This window comes from Lithobates pipiens, unplaced genomic scaffold (assembly GCF_037356315.1).
Source record: "Lithobates pipiens isolate NorthernLeopardFrog02 unplaced genomic scaffold, aLitPip1_a1.2 Scaffold_1, whole genome shotgun sequence".
Lineage (NCBI taxonomy): Eukaryota > Metazoa > Chordata > Amphibia > Anura > Ranidae > Lithobates > Lithobates pipiens.
This window is the reverse complement of record NW_027507685.1, coordinates 43931593-43949252: the sequence shown is the minus strand read 5'-3', so window position 1 is coordinate 43949252 and position 17660 is coordinate 43931593. Positions and strand designations below refer to the sequence as shown.

The 17660-nt window shown below is 42.5% G+C and overlaps 1 protein-coding gene across 1 annotated transcript in view; it reads left to right on the top strand.

Moving 5' to 3' along the window:
* Nucleotides 1–17204, top strand: part of LOC143993019 (pinopsin-like) — a 91088-nt gene extending 73884 nt beyond the window's left edge. The window contains exons 3-4 of the mRNA XM_077490422.1: nucleotides 10035–10268; nucleotides 13141–17204. Coding sequence (XP_077346548.1) covers nucleotides 10035–10268; nucleotides 13141–13353 — 447 coding nt within the window. The 3' untranslated portion in view covers nucleotides 13354–17204. The remainder of the gene's footprint in view (nucleotides 1–10034; nucleotides 10269–13140) is intronic.
* Nucleotides 17205–17660: the final 456 nt, after the last annotated feature.

The following is a 17660-nucleotide window of genomic DNA, read 5'->3' as shown; positions in this document are numbered from 1 at the left end:
TCACTAAATGAAAGCCCAACCCCCCCACAGAAAAGTGTCTGGTCTACTGCAGGTAGAAATTGTGGGTTGCCAAATAAAGGTGTCATTGGTCTTATTTGTGAAGAGAGCCCTAGACGCAAAATCATTTTGTGCCAAATGCTCAATAAATGGGACGTAAGAAAGGGTAGGGAAGAGGACATATCTCGATGAGTTCCCAGATAAGATTGATCTATCCAAGGGAGCGACTGGAGGTCAAACTGGATTAACCCTTGTTTTATTGATGCCCATTGTTTAGTATCCGAGTGATGGAACCAATTCACTTGTCTGGTAAGGCTTACCTCAACATAATAGTAATAAAAGGTGCACCCGCTCTTCCTTTCTTTGTAGGTAATATTAACATTTTCCAGTTTAATCTAGATCTCTTGTTCCCCCAGATGAACTTGACAAAGGCAGATTGTAAAATAGAAAAGAAGGTTCTAGGGATAGAAACAGGAATAGTTTGAAAAAGATACAGAAAACGTGGTATTATGTCCATTTTCAATATGTTGATCCTCCCGAACTAGGAATATAAATTTGTGTCTTTTTTTTGATCTAGTAGAGTATGTTGTATATGAGGGATATAATTAGCTGGATATATATTGGTCTAATCTGTGGGTATATTAATTCCTAGATATTTCAATGTAGAGAAGCAAAATTTAAACAAGAAATTATTCTTCACCATCGTCACTTGGTGTGATGAAAGTGACACATTAAGAATTTCCAATTTTGAAACATTTACTTTAAAATTACTCAGGACTCCAAATCGCTTAAATTCAGATAGAATATAAGGCATAGAGATATGAGGATTAGTAACATAGAGTAACAGATCGTCAGCAAACCGGGAGAGTTTTATTTACTGCCGATCCAGCCCTATGCCAGTGATAGAGGGGTTCTGTCTGATTGCTATTTTTAAATGTTCCATCACTATGACATAAAACAAGGGAGATATAGGGCATCCATGGCGGGTACCATTTTGTATGGGAAAACTTGCAGTTAATGATCCATTGATCCTTATTCTTGCCTTTGGTTTAGTATATAGCGCCAAGATCTTATTAAGTAGATTTTGGCCCATCTCTATTTGCCTTAAAGAGGAATACAGAAAAGGCCACCCAACCCTATCGAAAGTCTTCTCTGCGTCAATCAAGAGAAGGCATGCTGGTATTTTAGCTGTTTGTGCTTGGTCCATGAGTAAAAGTCTTTTTATTGTGTTATCGCGTGTTTCTCTTCCTTGGACAAATACAGTCTGGTCTTTATGTACCAGGCTAGGAATAGTAGATTGGCACCGTAACGTAATTAATTTAGCGTATATTTTTATATCTACTCCAATTAAGGATATTGGGCGATAACTAGAGCATAATGTTAAATATTTACCTTGTTTGAGAATCAAGGTAATATAAGCTTCCAATGTTTGGGTCGGAAATTAGTTTGAGGAAGAGATGGAGTTGAATACCCATAGCATAAATGGAGACAAATAGTCTTTATATGTTTTGTAAAATTTTGGAGTAAATCCATCACGACCAGGGCCCTTACCTGATGGAATATCTGTGATTACGCCTAGTAATTCTTCCATTGAAAAGGGGCAATCTAATGATTTCCTATGATCATCTAATGTCGGAATAGCAGTTTCCTGAACATAATCATCAATGCTACAAGCATCAGACTCCATGTCTTCCATAAAAGGTGGTTGAGCCAGATTATAAAGAGCTGAGAAGTATTCTCTAAATGTTCGTTGGAGAATTTGCGGGTCTGAGGTAGTCTCTACGAGGACGTCTTTAATACTGGGTATAAAAGTCTAAGGAGAACAGGGATGTAATGTATGTGCTAATTGTCTCCCACATTTATTTCCATATCTATAGTTACTTAAGGCACATTTATCTTGATATGAACTATGAGATTTTTCCATAAGCTGCAAAAAAGATGTCCTAGTAGTGGTGATTTTATATAGTATTTCTGTAGACTGTGAAGCTTTGTGTAGAGTGTCTAATGAATAGCGCTTTGATAAAGTATTTTGAATGGCCATAGATCTTTCTTTTGTTAAGACGAGAACCATGTTGAATAAACGACCCTTGTAGTACTGCTTTAAGAGCTTGCCACTTTATTGGTAATGCAGACTGGTCCTCTTCATGATCAAGGGCAAAATGATTAATTGCCTCTACAATTGCCTTGTTGGAAAGTGTATCATTCAAACACCAGGTCCAACTTGTGCCTCGGGGGGATATATTGATAAAAATACCAGGGAATAGTCAGACCAAAACATTTCCACTCCAGAACCTTCGGGCCCAATAGAAAATAATCTATTCTACTATCAGATTTATGTGCTGATGAAAAATATGTATAATTACGATCTTTATGATATAAAATCCTCCATAAATCAAGTAGTCTGTGATCAAACAGTTGTTTTTTAAGGCCCTCAGTCGAGAGTGAGAAATATTGGAACGCTGAGCAGAAGTGTCTAATTGTGGCTCTAAGACTAGATTGAGATCTCCTCCTACAAGAATGACGCCTTCAGCAAAATCTGCTAGAAGACGAAGATAACGAGAAATTGTCATTGTTTGATAGTGGTTAGGAATATAAAAATTTGCAATTGTGAAAAGTTCATCCCACAACCAGAATTTGAGTAGAAATAGCTACCATTGATATCGGCTATATGTTCCAGGTGCTGTGTCAGTAAATTTTTATGAAAAGCGATGGTGACCCCCCCTGGCCTTCGAACCGGACATAGTACTATGAAACCACTGGGAATAGTGTTTATTAGAGCATACAGGAATGCCCTCAGTGCAAAAATTTGTCTCCTGGAGGAGTATAATGTCTGCATTCGCTTTATGCAAGCTATATAGGATCTGTCCTCTTTTTGACTCGTTTTTCAAACCTTTGACATTATAGGTACAGAGTTTCAATGACGATGCTGGGGAAGACCTTTTCGCCATCTCGGGGAAAGCAAAAAAATAAATTTTTAAAAGAGAGGATCCCTCTCTCAGGGCCCTGGGCTATTCAGGGACCACGGGTAAGGCTAAACAAGGAGGGGGGGGGGGGGGAGGAATTATGAAGAAATTAGATTTTTTACATTTTTTTTTATTAAATAGGTTTTTTATCAGAAAAGTTTGTAGTACAAAATTGTAGTTTTTTTGTTTATAGTGCAAACAATAAAAAATGCAGAGGTGATCAAATACCACAATATTAGAGGGATTTCTGGTCATTCACTGTTCTGTTTAGCACTCAATAAAAAGACAGGTAATGAGAGGAAATCTCTCAAATGGGGACATAAACAACAATAAAAAGCAGTTGACTAGTGTTGAGCTTCGGAAAAAAAGTCTGACGTTTCATCTGTCCATGGACTTTTAGTGAAATGAGTCTAGTACAACCACTGTGCTCTGTCTCCTAAAGCCGTGTTCACATATGTGCGGCCGCAGGTTCGTGCTTGGGGTCCAGTGCATGTCTGTTCACTGGTTCAGGTGCTAATCAGGTCAGAATTTTTGCCAAAAACGCACAGGACTCTTTTTCAAACCGAACCGTGGCCACCCCGGACATGTGTGAACCGTTTTCATTGACAAACCCACATGCAATTTGCATATGTGTAAACCTAGCCTAAAGAACTGCTTTATGTATGCATGATGGAAAACGATCGGTTTCATGTAAACAGCAAAAAACAAAAAGCCTCTAAAAGCCTAGCTCTGGGGCCATTTTGTCCATTAAACAGAAGAACCTAAACTGTAAAAGTGACATTTGAATGTATTTTAAATATAGCAATTGTGTCACACAGCAAGCAAAATGTGCTCAAGCATCTTAATGTCTTAAGTGACTGGCACATGAACACTTGTGCATAACCATTGGGTATCCGCACAAACTCAGGGAAATGTGTTCAGGACGTAAGAAAAGCCATGACACATTTCTCCTGTTACATATGTATCTTTGACATTTTCTTCTGGGGATGTTTCATTTCTAAGATGTGTTTTGAAATAAGTACATAGAATGGAAAGCTTTATTTCCGTTCTTTAAATAACAACTCAAAGCAGTGAAATCTGCTCCATCTTTATCAGTTACCTTTTCATCACCGCGTTCATTACTGGCACTATTACATTTCAGGGTGAACCACACAACACATGCTCCACGTCCAGTTATCACAGGAAATCATCATAAAAACATACATTCTCTAAATTGAAAGTCTGGGGTCCAATGTCATATAGCAAGCCAATGATCTTGATAATTTGTGGAGGAGTTTTTATTTAGCAGCACACGTTAAGGTGTTTCTTTACATAGAATTGAAAACATATAAACATGGCCTTTACTGACTTCAGCTACAACTTTTATTTCCTGAACTAACAATTTTCAATAGTGTTTAACTGATTATGAAAGAGACCTATGTTCAGATTTACAGACCCCACTATATTTCATTTTTCATCTTTTGTGAAAAATTGATTTGCTGTGTAGCATCTTCAAGATGTAGACCTATATATGATCTGCTGGATGGATGGATCTACAATCACCATCCAAATGCCATACTTGTCTTTTAACCCCTTGCCGACCACACTATAGCCGAATGACAGCTGCAGCTCCGTCGAATAAGTCTGGGAGGGCGTACAATGACGTCCTCCCAGAATCCCACTCTCGCACCCCCCCTGGGGTGCGCACCTGGGAACATCTGTGACCGCTGGGTTCTCTCACTGATCACAGTAAACGGGCACCGGAAGCGGCCGTTTACCACGTTAACGGAGCGATCTCTAGTAAACAAACTGGCATCACATCCAGTTCCTCTCTCCCCTCCCCGTACCTATTGGTACAGTTCGAGGGGATAGATTGGTGGCAGCAGCGCTGTGGGCTGGACAAAGACACTGTAAGTGAGTTGAAAGCACAAAACTGACATCCAGCAATGTACTCAGGCACAGAATGGCATTAAAGCCATATTAATTCCAGAAAAAAAATTGTTTAATAGATTGCAGTTTACCAATTGTTAAATGTGGTAGCTACATTCGTTTTTATTTTTAGGTTCTTCCTTTATTAAAACCTGATGCTTCGGTCACTAACACACTTCCTGTTTTATATCTGTGGATGAACGGTAGAGTCACCCTTGGACAGCAGCATTGTTAGATGTACTAGTGGATTTAAATAAATGACTAACAAATTAAAGCTTAACTCCAGCTAACGCTTTCTAAGAAGTTACAGAATTTTAGTTTTTTTAATTTTGGGATAAAGGATTTACATAAATGGATTGGATCATTGTAAGCACCCCTTTCAGTATTAAATGGTTTGGCTCAACCCTGAAACTTTCACTTTTGCTGCACAGCTTGGTCTGTTAAAGGAGGTGGAAAAATAACAGGATCAACAGGTAAAAATTAAGTTACGGGGAGCTTCAGAAAAATGAAGACTGCTTGGTTAACACTAGCTACAAACTGCTTCATATATGTCATTTTTGTATTTAGCATTTAGTACCACTTTAACCACTTGCCGACCAGCGCACGACAATGTACGTCGACAGAATGGCACGGGCAGGCAAATGGGCGTACATGTATGTCCCTTTAAATTTGCCGCCCTGCCATCGGGAGCGCGCCGCGCCGGCGCGCTCCCGCGTTGGTCGGGACCCCCGTGAGTCCGGTCGCGGGACCTGCGGACTCGATCGCCGTGGGCATCCCTGCGATTGTCTCACGGAGCGGCCGAATGGAGAAGTGCCGTTGTAAACAACATTTCTCCATTCTGCCTAGCAACTAGTGACGCTGATCTCTGCTCCATGTGATTGGAGCAGAGATCAGTGTTCACTAAATGAAAGCCCAACCCCCCCACAGTTAGTAACACACCCCTAGGAACACTTAACCCCTACACTGCCACACACTGGTTAACCCCTTCACTGCCAGTGTCATTTACACAGGAATCACTGCATTTATATAGCAGTGATTACTGTATAAATGACAATGGTCCCAAAAATGTGTCAAAAATGTCCGATGGGTCCCCCACAATGTCGCAGTCACAATAAAAATCGCTGATCGCCACCATTACTAGTAAAAAAATAAAAATAAAAAATTATTAATAAAAATGCTATAAAACTATCCCTATTTTGTAAACGCTATAACTTTTGCGCAAACCAATCAATAATCGCTTATTGTGATTTTTTTTACCAAAAATATGTAGAAGAATACGTATCGGCCTAAACTGAGGGAAAAAAATGTTTTTTTATATATTTTTGGGGGATATATATTATAACAAAAAGTAAAAAATAATGCGTTTTTTTCAAAATTGTCGCTCTATTTTTGTTTATAGCGCAAAAAATAAAAACCGCAGGGGTGATCAAATACCACCAAAAGAAAGCTGTATTTGTGGGAAAAAAAGGATGTCAATTTTGTTTGGGAGCCACGTCGCACGACCGCGCAATTATCAGTTAAAGCGACGCAGTGCCGAATCGCAAAAAGTGGTCTGGTCTTTGACCAGCAAATTGGTCCGGTCTGAAAGTGGTTAAACAGCAAGCAGGCAAAAGAAGTACTAAAAGCAGTGAGAAGAGGGCAACAACAAGAGGTTCAGATAGGCAAACCAGGGCCAAATATAGCCATGATGAAGATAGGTTAAGTGTGGTAAAATATCAGTCAAGCCAGCCCAAAAACAGGTCAAATAAGTTCCAGTCTGAGGAGGAACGCTAAATCCCCATACACACTATCAGATTTTCTGCTGATTTTTGTCTTCAGATTTACCAAAACCATATAATATGAGGTCAAACCTTAGGAGTTTCAATTTGTATGCAATCAGGCAGGCCCTTGCACTACATGGTTTTATTAAATCTGAAGACAAAAATCATCAGAAAATCTGTGTGTGTGTGGGGCTTTACAATCATTTTAGCACCAAGGTGCTCTGGAATTAAGCTTACATACCACATTTTGAGCAAATGGCAACACTGGGCATTTTTGTATGCACATACAGTACATATATGACACCACATCCACCTTGAGGCATGCACATGCAGTTAGGCCTCATGCACACGAGACGCAGTTAAACGCGCGTTCAGATGCAGTTGGACAGTTTTTTCAACTGCCCCTGAACTCATTCAATGTTATCCTATGTGTCCATGCACACAGTCTCTTTTTTTTCCGTTTTTATGCAGTTGCGTTTAATCTAGTTTTTCCAGAAGCAAAAAAATGCGTTCAGAAGCAAAAATTTCCACGTTTCAGACGCAAAACTGGTAAAACGCGGCAAAACGCCGCTACCGCTACTTTTTTTTTACATTAAAAATCTCAAAAATTATTGCAAATGATGAAAAACCATTAGAAAAATATTTTAAACAATTGCAATTGCAAGTGGACAATCCACAACTTGTGGCAAGTGACATGGCAGGTGGCAAGTGACGTGGCAAGTGGACAATCCACAACTTGTGGCAAGTGACATGGCAGGTGGCAAGTGATGTGGCAAGTGGACAATCCACAACTTGTGGCAAGTGACGTGGCAGGTGAAGTGGCAAGTGACATGGAAAGTGGACAATAAACAACTTGTGGCAGGTGACGTGGCAAGTGACCTGGCAGGTGACGCGGCAAGTGACCTGGCAGGTGACGTGGCAAGTGGAAAATCAACAACTTGTGGCAGGTGACTGGCATGTGACGTGGCAAGTGGACAATCCATAACTTGTGGCAGGTGACGTGGCAAGTGACGTGGCAAGTGGACAATCCACTTGTGGCAGGGGACGTGGCAAGTGACGTGGCAAGTGGACAATCCACTTGTGGCAGGGGATGTGGCAAGTGACGTGGCGAGTGGACAATCCACAACTTGTGTCAGGTGACGTGGCAAGAGGACAATCCACAACTTGTGGCAGGTGATGTGGCAAGTGATGTGGCAAGTGGACAATCCACTTGTGGCAGGTGACGTGGCAGGGGACGTGGCAAGGGACGTGGCAAGTGGACAATCCACAACTTGTGGCAGGTGACGTGGAAAGTGATGTGGCAAGTGGACAATCCACAACTTGTGGCAGGTGATGTGGCTGGTGACGTGGCAAGTGGACAATCCACATCTTGTGGTAGGTGACGTGGAAAGTGGTGTGGCAAGTGGACAATCCACAACTTGTGACAGGTGATGTGGCTGGTGACGTGGCAAGTGGACAATCCACAACTTGTGGCAGGTGACGTGGCAAGTGACGTGGCAAGTGGACAATCCACATCTCGTGGCAAGTGACGTGGCAGGTGATGTGGCAAGTGACGTGGCAAGTGGACAATCCACAACTTGTGGCAGGTGACGTGGCAGGTGATGTGGCAAGTGATGTGGCAGGTGATGTGACAAGTGGACAATCCACATCTTGTGGCAAGTGACGTGGCAAGTGACGTGGCAAGTGGACAATCCAAAACTTGTGGCAGGTGACATGGCAAGTGATGTGGCAGGTGACGTGGCAAGTGATGTGGCAAGTGGACAATCCACATCTCGTGGCAAGTGACGTGGCAGGTGATGTGGCAAGTGACGTGGCAAGTGGACAATCCACAACTTGTGGCAGGTGATGTGGCAGGTGATGTGGCAAGTGATGTGGCAGGTGATGTGACAAGTGGACAATCCACATCTTGTGGCAAGTGACATGGCAGCTGACGTGGCAAGTGGACAATCCAAAACTTGTGGCAGGTGACGTGGCAAGTGACGTGGCAGGTGACGTGGCAAGTGACGTGGCAAGTGACGTGGCAAGTGGACAATCCACATCTCGTGGCAAGTGACGTGGCAGGTGATGTGGCAAGTGACGTGGCAAGTGGACAATCCACAACTTATGGCAGGTGACGTGGCAGGTGATGTGGCAAGTGATGTGGCAGGTGATGTGACAAGTGGACAATCCACATCTTGTGGCAAGTGACGTGGCAGCTGACATGGCAAGTGACGTGGCAAGTGGACAATCCAAAACTTGTGGCAGGTGACGTGGCAAGTGACGCGGCAGGTGACGTGGCAAGTGACGTGGCAAGTGGACAATCCACAGCTTGTGGCAAGTGACATGGCAGGTGGCAAGTGATGTGTCAAGTGGACAATCCACAACTTGTGACAGGTGACGTGGCAGGTGATGTGGCAAGTGGACAATCCCCAACTTGTGGCAAGTGACGTGGCAAGTGACGAGGCAAGTGGACAATCCAAAACTTGTGGCAGGTGACGTGGCAAGTGACGTGGCAAGTGATGTGGCAAGTCACGTGGCAAGTGGACAATCCACAACTTGTGGCAGGTGACGTGGCAGTTGGACAATCCACAACTTGTGGCAGATGACATGGCAAGTGACGTGGCAGGTGATGTGGCAAGTCACGTGGCAAGTGGACAATCCACAACTTGTGGCAGGTGCCGTGGCAAGTGACACGCTAAATACAAGTACACTGCAGCTCTCACAGCTGCTGCTACTCACTCTGGTCTCACAAAATTGCTGAAATAGTTAATTTTTGAGCTGGGGAGAGTCTATGATGTTAGCTTAACTAAACGCTTCTAGACGCAAACGCGGTAAAACGCGGTAAAACGTCGCTAAATCGCGGTAAAAATCGCGGCAAACCGCGCGTTTCTAAACGCCGGTTTCAACATGTGTCCAGCAGCGTTTGCATCTGCGTCTCGTGTGCATGAAGCCTTAAAGAGCCACTCACAGTTCTGGAGGAGAAACTGTGACCAGGCAAAGGGGCAAACACAATGGCTAGTGGTACATTGACCAAGATCCTTTAAGCCTGGGACACACATTTTTTTTTTTAAATGGGCTTTTAACCAAATCAAACTGTGAATAAAAGTGTATGCAGCCTATAGTCAATTGGATATTTAGCCCATTGTCATCAGTGTTAATGAAGCTAGCATTTTCCATGTAAGCCATTGTATTCTAGAAGAGGCAACTAGTAACATGGGAAGTGAAAATACATGCCATAAATTGCACTGCCTTTCAAACTATTTCTGTTTTGAGCCCTATAGGGAGGTTTGATAAAAATGGAAATGTATTTTAACAATGAATCATCCAGTCAAATACAGTATATAGTTGCAATTGTCCTAAACATTAGTGACTGTTCAGATAATATTAGGGTGTATGATTAACAACTGTCTTCTAATTTTCTTCACAGATGGGGCGGATTAACCTGAGCTCTGCTCAGAAAAGGGAACACCATTTGCTTTTTATGGTGCTCTGCATGATCACTTGCTATCTCATCTGCTGGATGCCTTATGGATTAGTTTCCTTGATTACAACTTTTGGGGAACCTGGAATCATCTCTCCCACAGTTGGCATCATACCATCCATTCTGGCCAAGAGCAGCACCTGTGTTAATCCTCTAATTTATATATTTATGAATAAACAGGTATGACTGACATATTAAAGGCTACTAGCGTAAAATAGTGTAGTCAGCTATGGTAAAATGCAATATAGAGTAACACAGACAAGGGTCTTCTTGAATGTCTTTTGACATATTATATGTACTGGTCCTCTATGTGATAAAAAGTAAAGTTTGGTGAAAAAAATTAAGTAAAAAAGTTACATTCAAACCCCCCCCCCCCCACCCAGAAAAAAAAGTGACCTCCATTCCCCACAGACACGCACATTCTAACATAAATACATGTGTGGAGCGCACGTGTACATAAAAACGTTGATTGTGCTGCTCATATTACATATTTTGAAAGTCATCTGCTAAGGCCATTAATCATGGCTAATTCTTTTTTTTTTATATATTAATCTTTATTCAATTTTTACCATCTTTTTTCCCCCCCATACAAGGAATTCCCCTTTATAACTATAACGACATACAATCTTAATAAATATATCTATTACAAAGCACAAAATACCCTTTTACTTAATCCCAAAAGGACCCACAAGGAGAGAGCAGCTAGTCAGAGCTGCTTTTGGCCAAGGACTATCCATCTCAGGATAAAGGAGTCCGTCCATATGTCCTAGCAGGAGGGACCCAGGGTAGGTACTCCTCCCCCCAATCCTCCTACATTTTATGGCCTATAGACCCCCCCCCCCCCCCATTGGCTCCCCCTAAATTTTAATTACTTGGTAGGTTAGTATGTTTTCCTTTCAACCAGGGTTCCCACATTCTAATATACTCCTTGAGGTTGCATCTCCTTACATAGGCTGCTCTCTCCTTAGTGAGGGTTTCATTCATAGCATCAATCCAATTTTTAACTGAAGGAGGCACCCTCGATTGCCATCTTATTGCTATCAGTTTCCTAGCTTGAAACATACTCCTCCAAATTGCTACCATTGTACTCCTATTTTTCCCTTGCTCCTGCCTGTAACCCAATAGGCATTCTTTTTTCATGGCTAATTCTAAATTGATGGCCCGTAGGGGCTTTTAAAGCCCAGCACATGGAAAATTTTTGCTACCAAAGTTTGTCCCCATTTCACTCTCAAACACAATTATAAGGCTTGATATGTTTGGCATCACTATGCTGGAAGAGGTGTTTTTATCATATTAGTAACATTTAAGATGCAACACAGAGGAAATGGCAATGCATACGATGCTGTGTGACCTGGAACAGGTGCCTGTCCCTCTGGTGAATATGGACAGGCCACTTACAGTAATACAAGAACAAAGGGAAATCAATGAGCCATGAACCTATGAACTGAAGCCATAACATGTCAGCTCCTCATTACAAGGTAAGGCAAACAAACCACACAGGGAATAGAACTACACTAACGTCTAGTTAAAATAAGGAAAACATTTTAAAATGTACAATGCCTTTACCTATTTAAAAAAAAAAAAGCTCTCACATACCTCCATAGCTTTAGGCCCCTTTCACACTACCGATCCGTTTAGGTCCGCCTGTCAGTTTTTCAGGTGGACCTGAACGGAAGCTCCATAGAGCTCTATAGAGCATCGGATGTCAGCAGTGACATGTCCGCTGACATCCGACCCGCTCCGATCCAAAAAAGTGTGACGGAGGAAAAAGCTATTTTTCCATCCGTCATCGGATCGGGTGACGACGGACACTGCGGTTCGTCATTACCCGATCTCCCATAGGGTAGAGCGGCGCTGTGACAGATCCGTCCCTGCGCAGTGCAGAGACGGACCTGTCATCTTTCTGCTCAGCGGAGATCGCTTTGGCGATCCCCGCTGAGCAAGCGGATATCCACGGGGTGGATCAGAACTGATCCGCCCCGTGTGAAAGGACCCTTAGGCTTTGTAGAGAACCTGATCTTCAGATTTAACAACAGAACCACTGAAATCACAGCCCCTATTTTTTTTTTCTACAGAAGCAGAATTTTGGTAGGTTGCCAGCCTTTTAATATAAGCACACAGCACACACACATGCTTCCAATCTTTTAGAAACCCCCTGAAACCTGACTTTAGCGTCTGAGGATTAATTACTCCACTGTACTCTCAGCTAAAGAAATCAGTGTTTTAAAGCACTAACAAATGTATAAATACAGTCATTTTCAGGTGTACATTAGAGTGGAACTAAATGCATTGGCGTCTTCTGTGTGCTGGTTTTCAGTAATCTCCATTGGCTGGCACAAGATGACTTGACTGTTGCACATGTGCAAAAGCGAATTATCCCGGCACACTGCATAAGACACTCAGTTACATGCTGAGAGCAGGTAGGTGTATTTTATTGTAGAAGAAACATTACATGTCTCTTCTGCAAAAAAAACAAAAAAAAAACAAAAAAAACCTCACTGCTTACAGTGAATAATGAGGGAACTTTAGTTCCACTTTAAAGAGGAAGTAAACCCTGATGAGTTTACTTCCTCTATGATTCCCTGCAAAGGTAAAGCATAATGGACTACTATGCATCTACTATCCATCTTCTAGGTGGGTCTCTCTGCTCTGCCGCTGTCATTCGGCGAAGCCGCGATGACGCCACTCCCGCGCATGCACACGGGAGCCGCCACTCGCGGCATATCGCCGTTGACAGCGGCACGCTCAGTGTGCTTGCGCACCGCTGTCTACGCCGAATGCGCCGTAGACAGCGGTGCCTGTCTTTCAGCAAATATCTCCTAAACCGTGTGGGTTTAGGAGATATTTCTTGGACCTACAGGTAAGCCTAGATTAAGTTAAGTTAAAGTAAGGTCAAAGTGGTTTGTAAGGGTTTACAACCACTTTAAGCTGGAGAGATAGATAAGACACCAACCTAAGAGGCGTATTCAGTTAAATTCACCACTAAGTGGCATATATTCCTGATAATACTTGTGTTTAATTCTGTCATTAATAAATATGAATTTTATTCCAGTTTTACAGATGTTTTGTCACTCTTCTGAAATGTGAATCAGAACCACATGACAGCGATGCCACTATGAATTCACGACAAAGCAAAGAGCTTCACGTTAAAGACAATGGCAAGATGATTCAGAGCAGCTTTCACCAGCCAAGGACGGACACAACATCTTCTATCATGAAGAAGCAGAAATTGACTCTTGTAGTGCACTACATAGATTATAGATAAACTTTTACGTCAAACCACCAGCTGGTTAATCGCAGTAGTGATTTGTAAAACAAAAAGGAAGAAAAAAATGTGGTGGTGTCCATCAGAGTCTGGAAAAGGGCCAGTGTGAACAGGGTGCTTGGGTGCTATTATGTGACACATCAGAATGGTACCATTATCATTACCAGGAGTGCTACTGTAGGAGTCTGATGTGTATGAACACAATTCTATAATTGCCCCCACACTATTGCAAAGTGTTTTCTTTGTATTAATACAAAGGGGAAAGCAGATGTTACTTTTATTTCTACTAAGAATGACAGCTATGTCAGCCGTGACAAAATTATCATCTCCTAGATGTACAAGATGTTCATCTCTAGAATACAGGTTCTTTCTGTATTTATAAATATTTAAGCTATAATTTACCTGCCCAAAAGACCAAGCTTGAAGAGAATACAGGCTTTTTAATGGCATGCATTAACCTTTAAATGTAATGTATTTGAGAGATTTAAAGGATATTTGCACTTTTTGTGTACATCTTCTATCTGCCCTTGTCCCTCCTGCCTGTAAAAAATAAAGAAATGGATGAGATGGGTTACCCGATATGTAACTATTATGCCCCGTACAGACGATCGGACTTTCCGACAACAAAACCGTGGATTTTTCTTTGAAGGATGTTGGCTCCTACTTGTCTTGCATACACATGGTCAGACAAATGTTGGTCAACAATTACGAATGTAGTGACGTACAAGACGTACGTGATATCTCCATTACAAATGCTAGTTATATCTCCAGCTCGTACTTTATCCTGAGTATGCGTGGACTTTTGTCCGATGGACTTGTGTACACACAATCGGAAAGGCCGTCAATAGACATTTGTTGGTGGAAAATTTGAGAACCTGCTAGCCAACATTTGTTGGTGGAAAGTCCGCCAAAAAATGTTTGATGGAACATACACACGGTTGGACTTTCCGCCACCAAGCTCACATCCAACATTTGTTGTCGGAAAATCTGATCGTGTCTACAGGGCATTAAGTGTGATTCACTGCTGTAAAAATTGCTGCTGAGATACAGGAGACAGGCTGTTATGTAGAATGAACAAGCAGAACATCTCCTAATTGTTCTCTTTATTGGTGGTTTATTTATTAGTGTTTGCCACTCCATTACAGTAACAGTACACATAATAGTGGAAGGCTGTAAACTCTGTTGTGTGAACACACTTTCGGGGGGATTTATTAAAACTGGAGCACTCCGAATCTGGTGCAGCTGTGCATGGTAGGAAATAAGCTTCTGGCTTCAGCTTGTTCAAATTAAGCGTTGACAATAAAACCTGGAAGCTGATTGGTCTCTGTGCAGAGCTGCACTAGATTTTGAACACCCCAGTTTTTGTAAATCTCCCCCCTTTATGTCAAAGCAGGTGTCCCATTCCATATACATTTTTTACACGTAAGGCTATCCTTTCATAACCAGACAGATATTCAGCACTTATTCTGCTTCTTTTTTTGAGGAATATGAATTAGTCCAACCACTCCAGCCCTTTTCCAAATCAGTTGAGTTACCCCTCTTCTATTTGTATATGGCTTTGTTGCCAATGAGATGGAAGGGTGCTGTACTTGACTGATTCCTTCACAGTACTAGATCTCACCAGTATGGGAGCTACACAGTGGTGGCTGGTGCTGAAAATTTTTTGTAAGGCTGTAAATAGCCATTTCTCAGATGATTTTGTATCATTACTGCTAGATAAAACTGTACCCATCATATGCAGCCTCACTGTGCCAATCAATTTTAGCCTCACTGTGTCAATCATATGCAGCCTCACTGTGCCCATCTTATGCAGCCTCACTGTGCCCGTCACAGTAGGCCAATCACATCCACATTTCACATAAAAGAAAATAAAACCACTTAACATAATATGTGTTCATCAGAGCCCCCTTTTACAACAGATGTCCCTGTCCCCCTTTAAACAGGTGTACCAATCAGCATCCCTCTATACATCAGGTGTCCTCACTAGAGTCCCCCTATAAATCAGGTGTTCGCATTAGAGTCCCCCTTTACATTTGATGCCCCCCATCAATGTCCCCCTCTACATCAGGTGTCCCCATCAGAGTCCCCCTTTACATCAGATGTCCCCATCAGAGTCCCCCTTTACATCAGATGTCCCAATCAGAGTCCCCCTTTACATCAGATGTCCCCATCAGAGTCCCCCTTTACATCAGATGTCCCAATCAGAGTCCCCCTTTACATCAGATGTCTCCATCAGAGTCCATCTTTACATTAGATGCCCCCATCAGAGTCCTCCTTCACATCAGGTGTTCCCATCAGAGTCCTCCTTTACATCACGTGTCCCCATCAGAGTCCTCCTTTACATCAGACGTCCCCATCAGAGTCCTCCTTCACATCAGATGTCCCCATCAGAGTCCCCCTTTGCATTAGATGTCCTCATCAGAGTCCCCTTTTACATTAGATGTCCCCACCAGAGTCCTCCTTCACATCAGATGTCCCCATGAGAGTCCCCCTTTACATTAGATGTCCTCATCAGAGTCCCCTTTTACATTAGATGTCCCCACCAGAGTCCTCCTTCACATCAGATGTCCCTCCTCCTCCCCCCCCCCCCGACTCTTACTCACAGCAAATCACCTTCCATCCACCTTTGGACTGGCTGGGATGAGTCAGCAGAGCAGCCACTGGAGCTACAGTTATTATAAAATTGGAGTTCCTGCCCTACTGAAACTGGAGAGTTATGCCGGCCAAACACGGTTCGAATTACGAAAGAATTTTCTTTCGAAAATCGTATCTAAGAATTTTCGTATGAATTTCGCACCATTAGTGGGCTCCAGCAACAGCCGATTTCCGTGCGGAAATCAAATTTGAGGAATCGGACATGTTGGAAATTTTTGGAAAAACTAACGATATTCTAATCAATGATGGGAGAATCATGCGAGAAATGTTATAAGAAAAGAAAATTTACGGAGACAAAAGAAGATTCCCGGCCACAAAAATTATTTTCTGTAGCAAGGGAAATTGAAGGCTTGGTCGGCCGAATTTCGAAAATCAATGGTGGCGCCATCGGATCACCAAAAAAACAAACTTTCTGATTTTGAAAAGAAAATTTGTTAGAAATTTGACCATGTATGGCCTGCATTAGCTGCTTGGGAATATTTTATTTGAAAATCCAGGTCTTCAGTGCTGAGATGGTCACAGCTCTAGCAATACAATATGGTCCTTAAAGCGGGATTCCGCTGCGTTTTTTTTTTTTACCTGTGTCACTGGTGGGCGATTCCTACCGTGTCTTAGCAGTCACGATCGGCGTGTTTTTGACCCCCCGGCGTGACGATTTCATTGCAAATGAAAACTTTTAAAAAAGCAGTCCGGCGGTTTCCATTTTTACTGTGGGCGTCTGAAGCCCACAGGCATTTACTTCCTGTATGCGATGACGCTGAGCTCCCAGCATCCACCGCTCCACCTCGGGCATGTTTTCCTTCCTCTTGCCTCGTGTGCTATAGTGGTAAAGGCAGATACAGCTGCCTGCCCACTTTGAAAATGGCAATTTCGGACACGCCCTCGTCACGTGACCGGCGTCCTCCTTCCGAAATCTCACGAGATTTCGGAATTACTATGTCCCCCATGGATTCTTGGGAAATAGCTAAAAAATTTCCCAGGGACCATTGCGAAGCCGATAACCACACCTACTCCCACGGGAGGACAGCCCGGAAGTCGGCACAAACATCAGAAATATAAGGTAAATACTGAATAATTTTTTATTTCAATGTTCATTACTGCATCTATGTTACCATGAGATTTAGATAAGAAGATGCAATTTTATGTACAAAACCGCTTTAACCAATTTGAATAATAGTAAACATGTCATTTTTTAACCAGTCAGCTTTATCGATTATTTAAAGAATAACTCTGGTCTAAAATATTATTCTGGAATACTAGGTGCTTTCCTGTACCCAGCACCTAGAATAATCAGTGTCTGCCCAGCTTCAGGCTGGGTTCACACTAGTGAGAATTGGATGTGGATTTCTCCACATCCAACTTGCAATAGCAGGAGATTGTGACCGGCTATCTATAGAGATATCTCCACAGCGACTCCGGTGCAGTTTGCACAGGAGCCCTGTGCATCTTTTGGTCCATTTCAGGTCCGAATTCAGGCTGGGATCGGACCTGAAATGGTGAACGGGGACTCACCGGACCCCTGCTGTGAGCCACTGCACGCTCATATGTGATCCCAGCCTTAATAAGGTTTTGTTATCTGGCCAGTTACATGCAATCTATAAGCGTAACTCCAGACAAATAGCTAAAAACATTAATGAAAAATACACAAATGA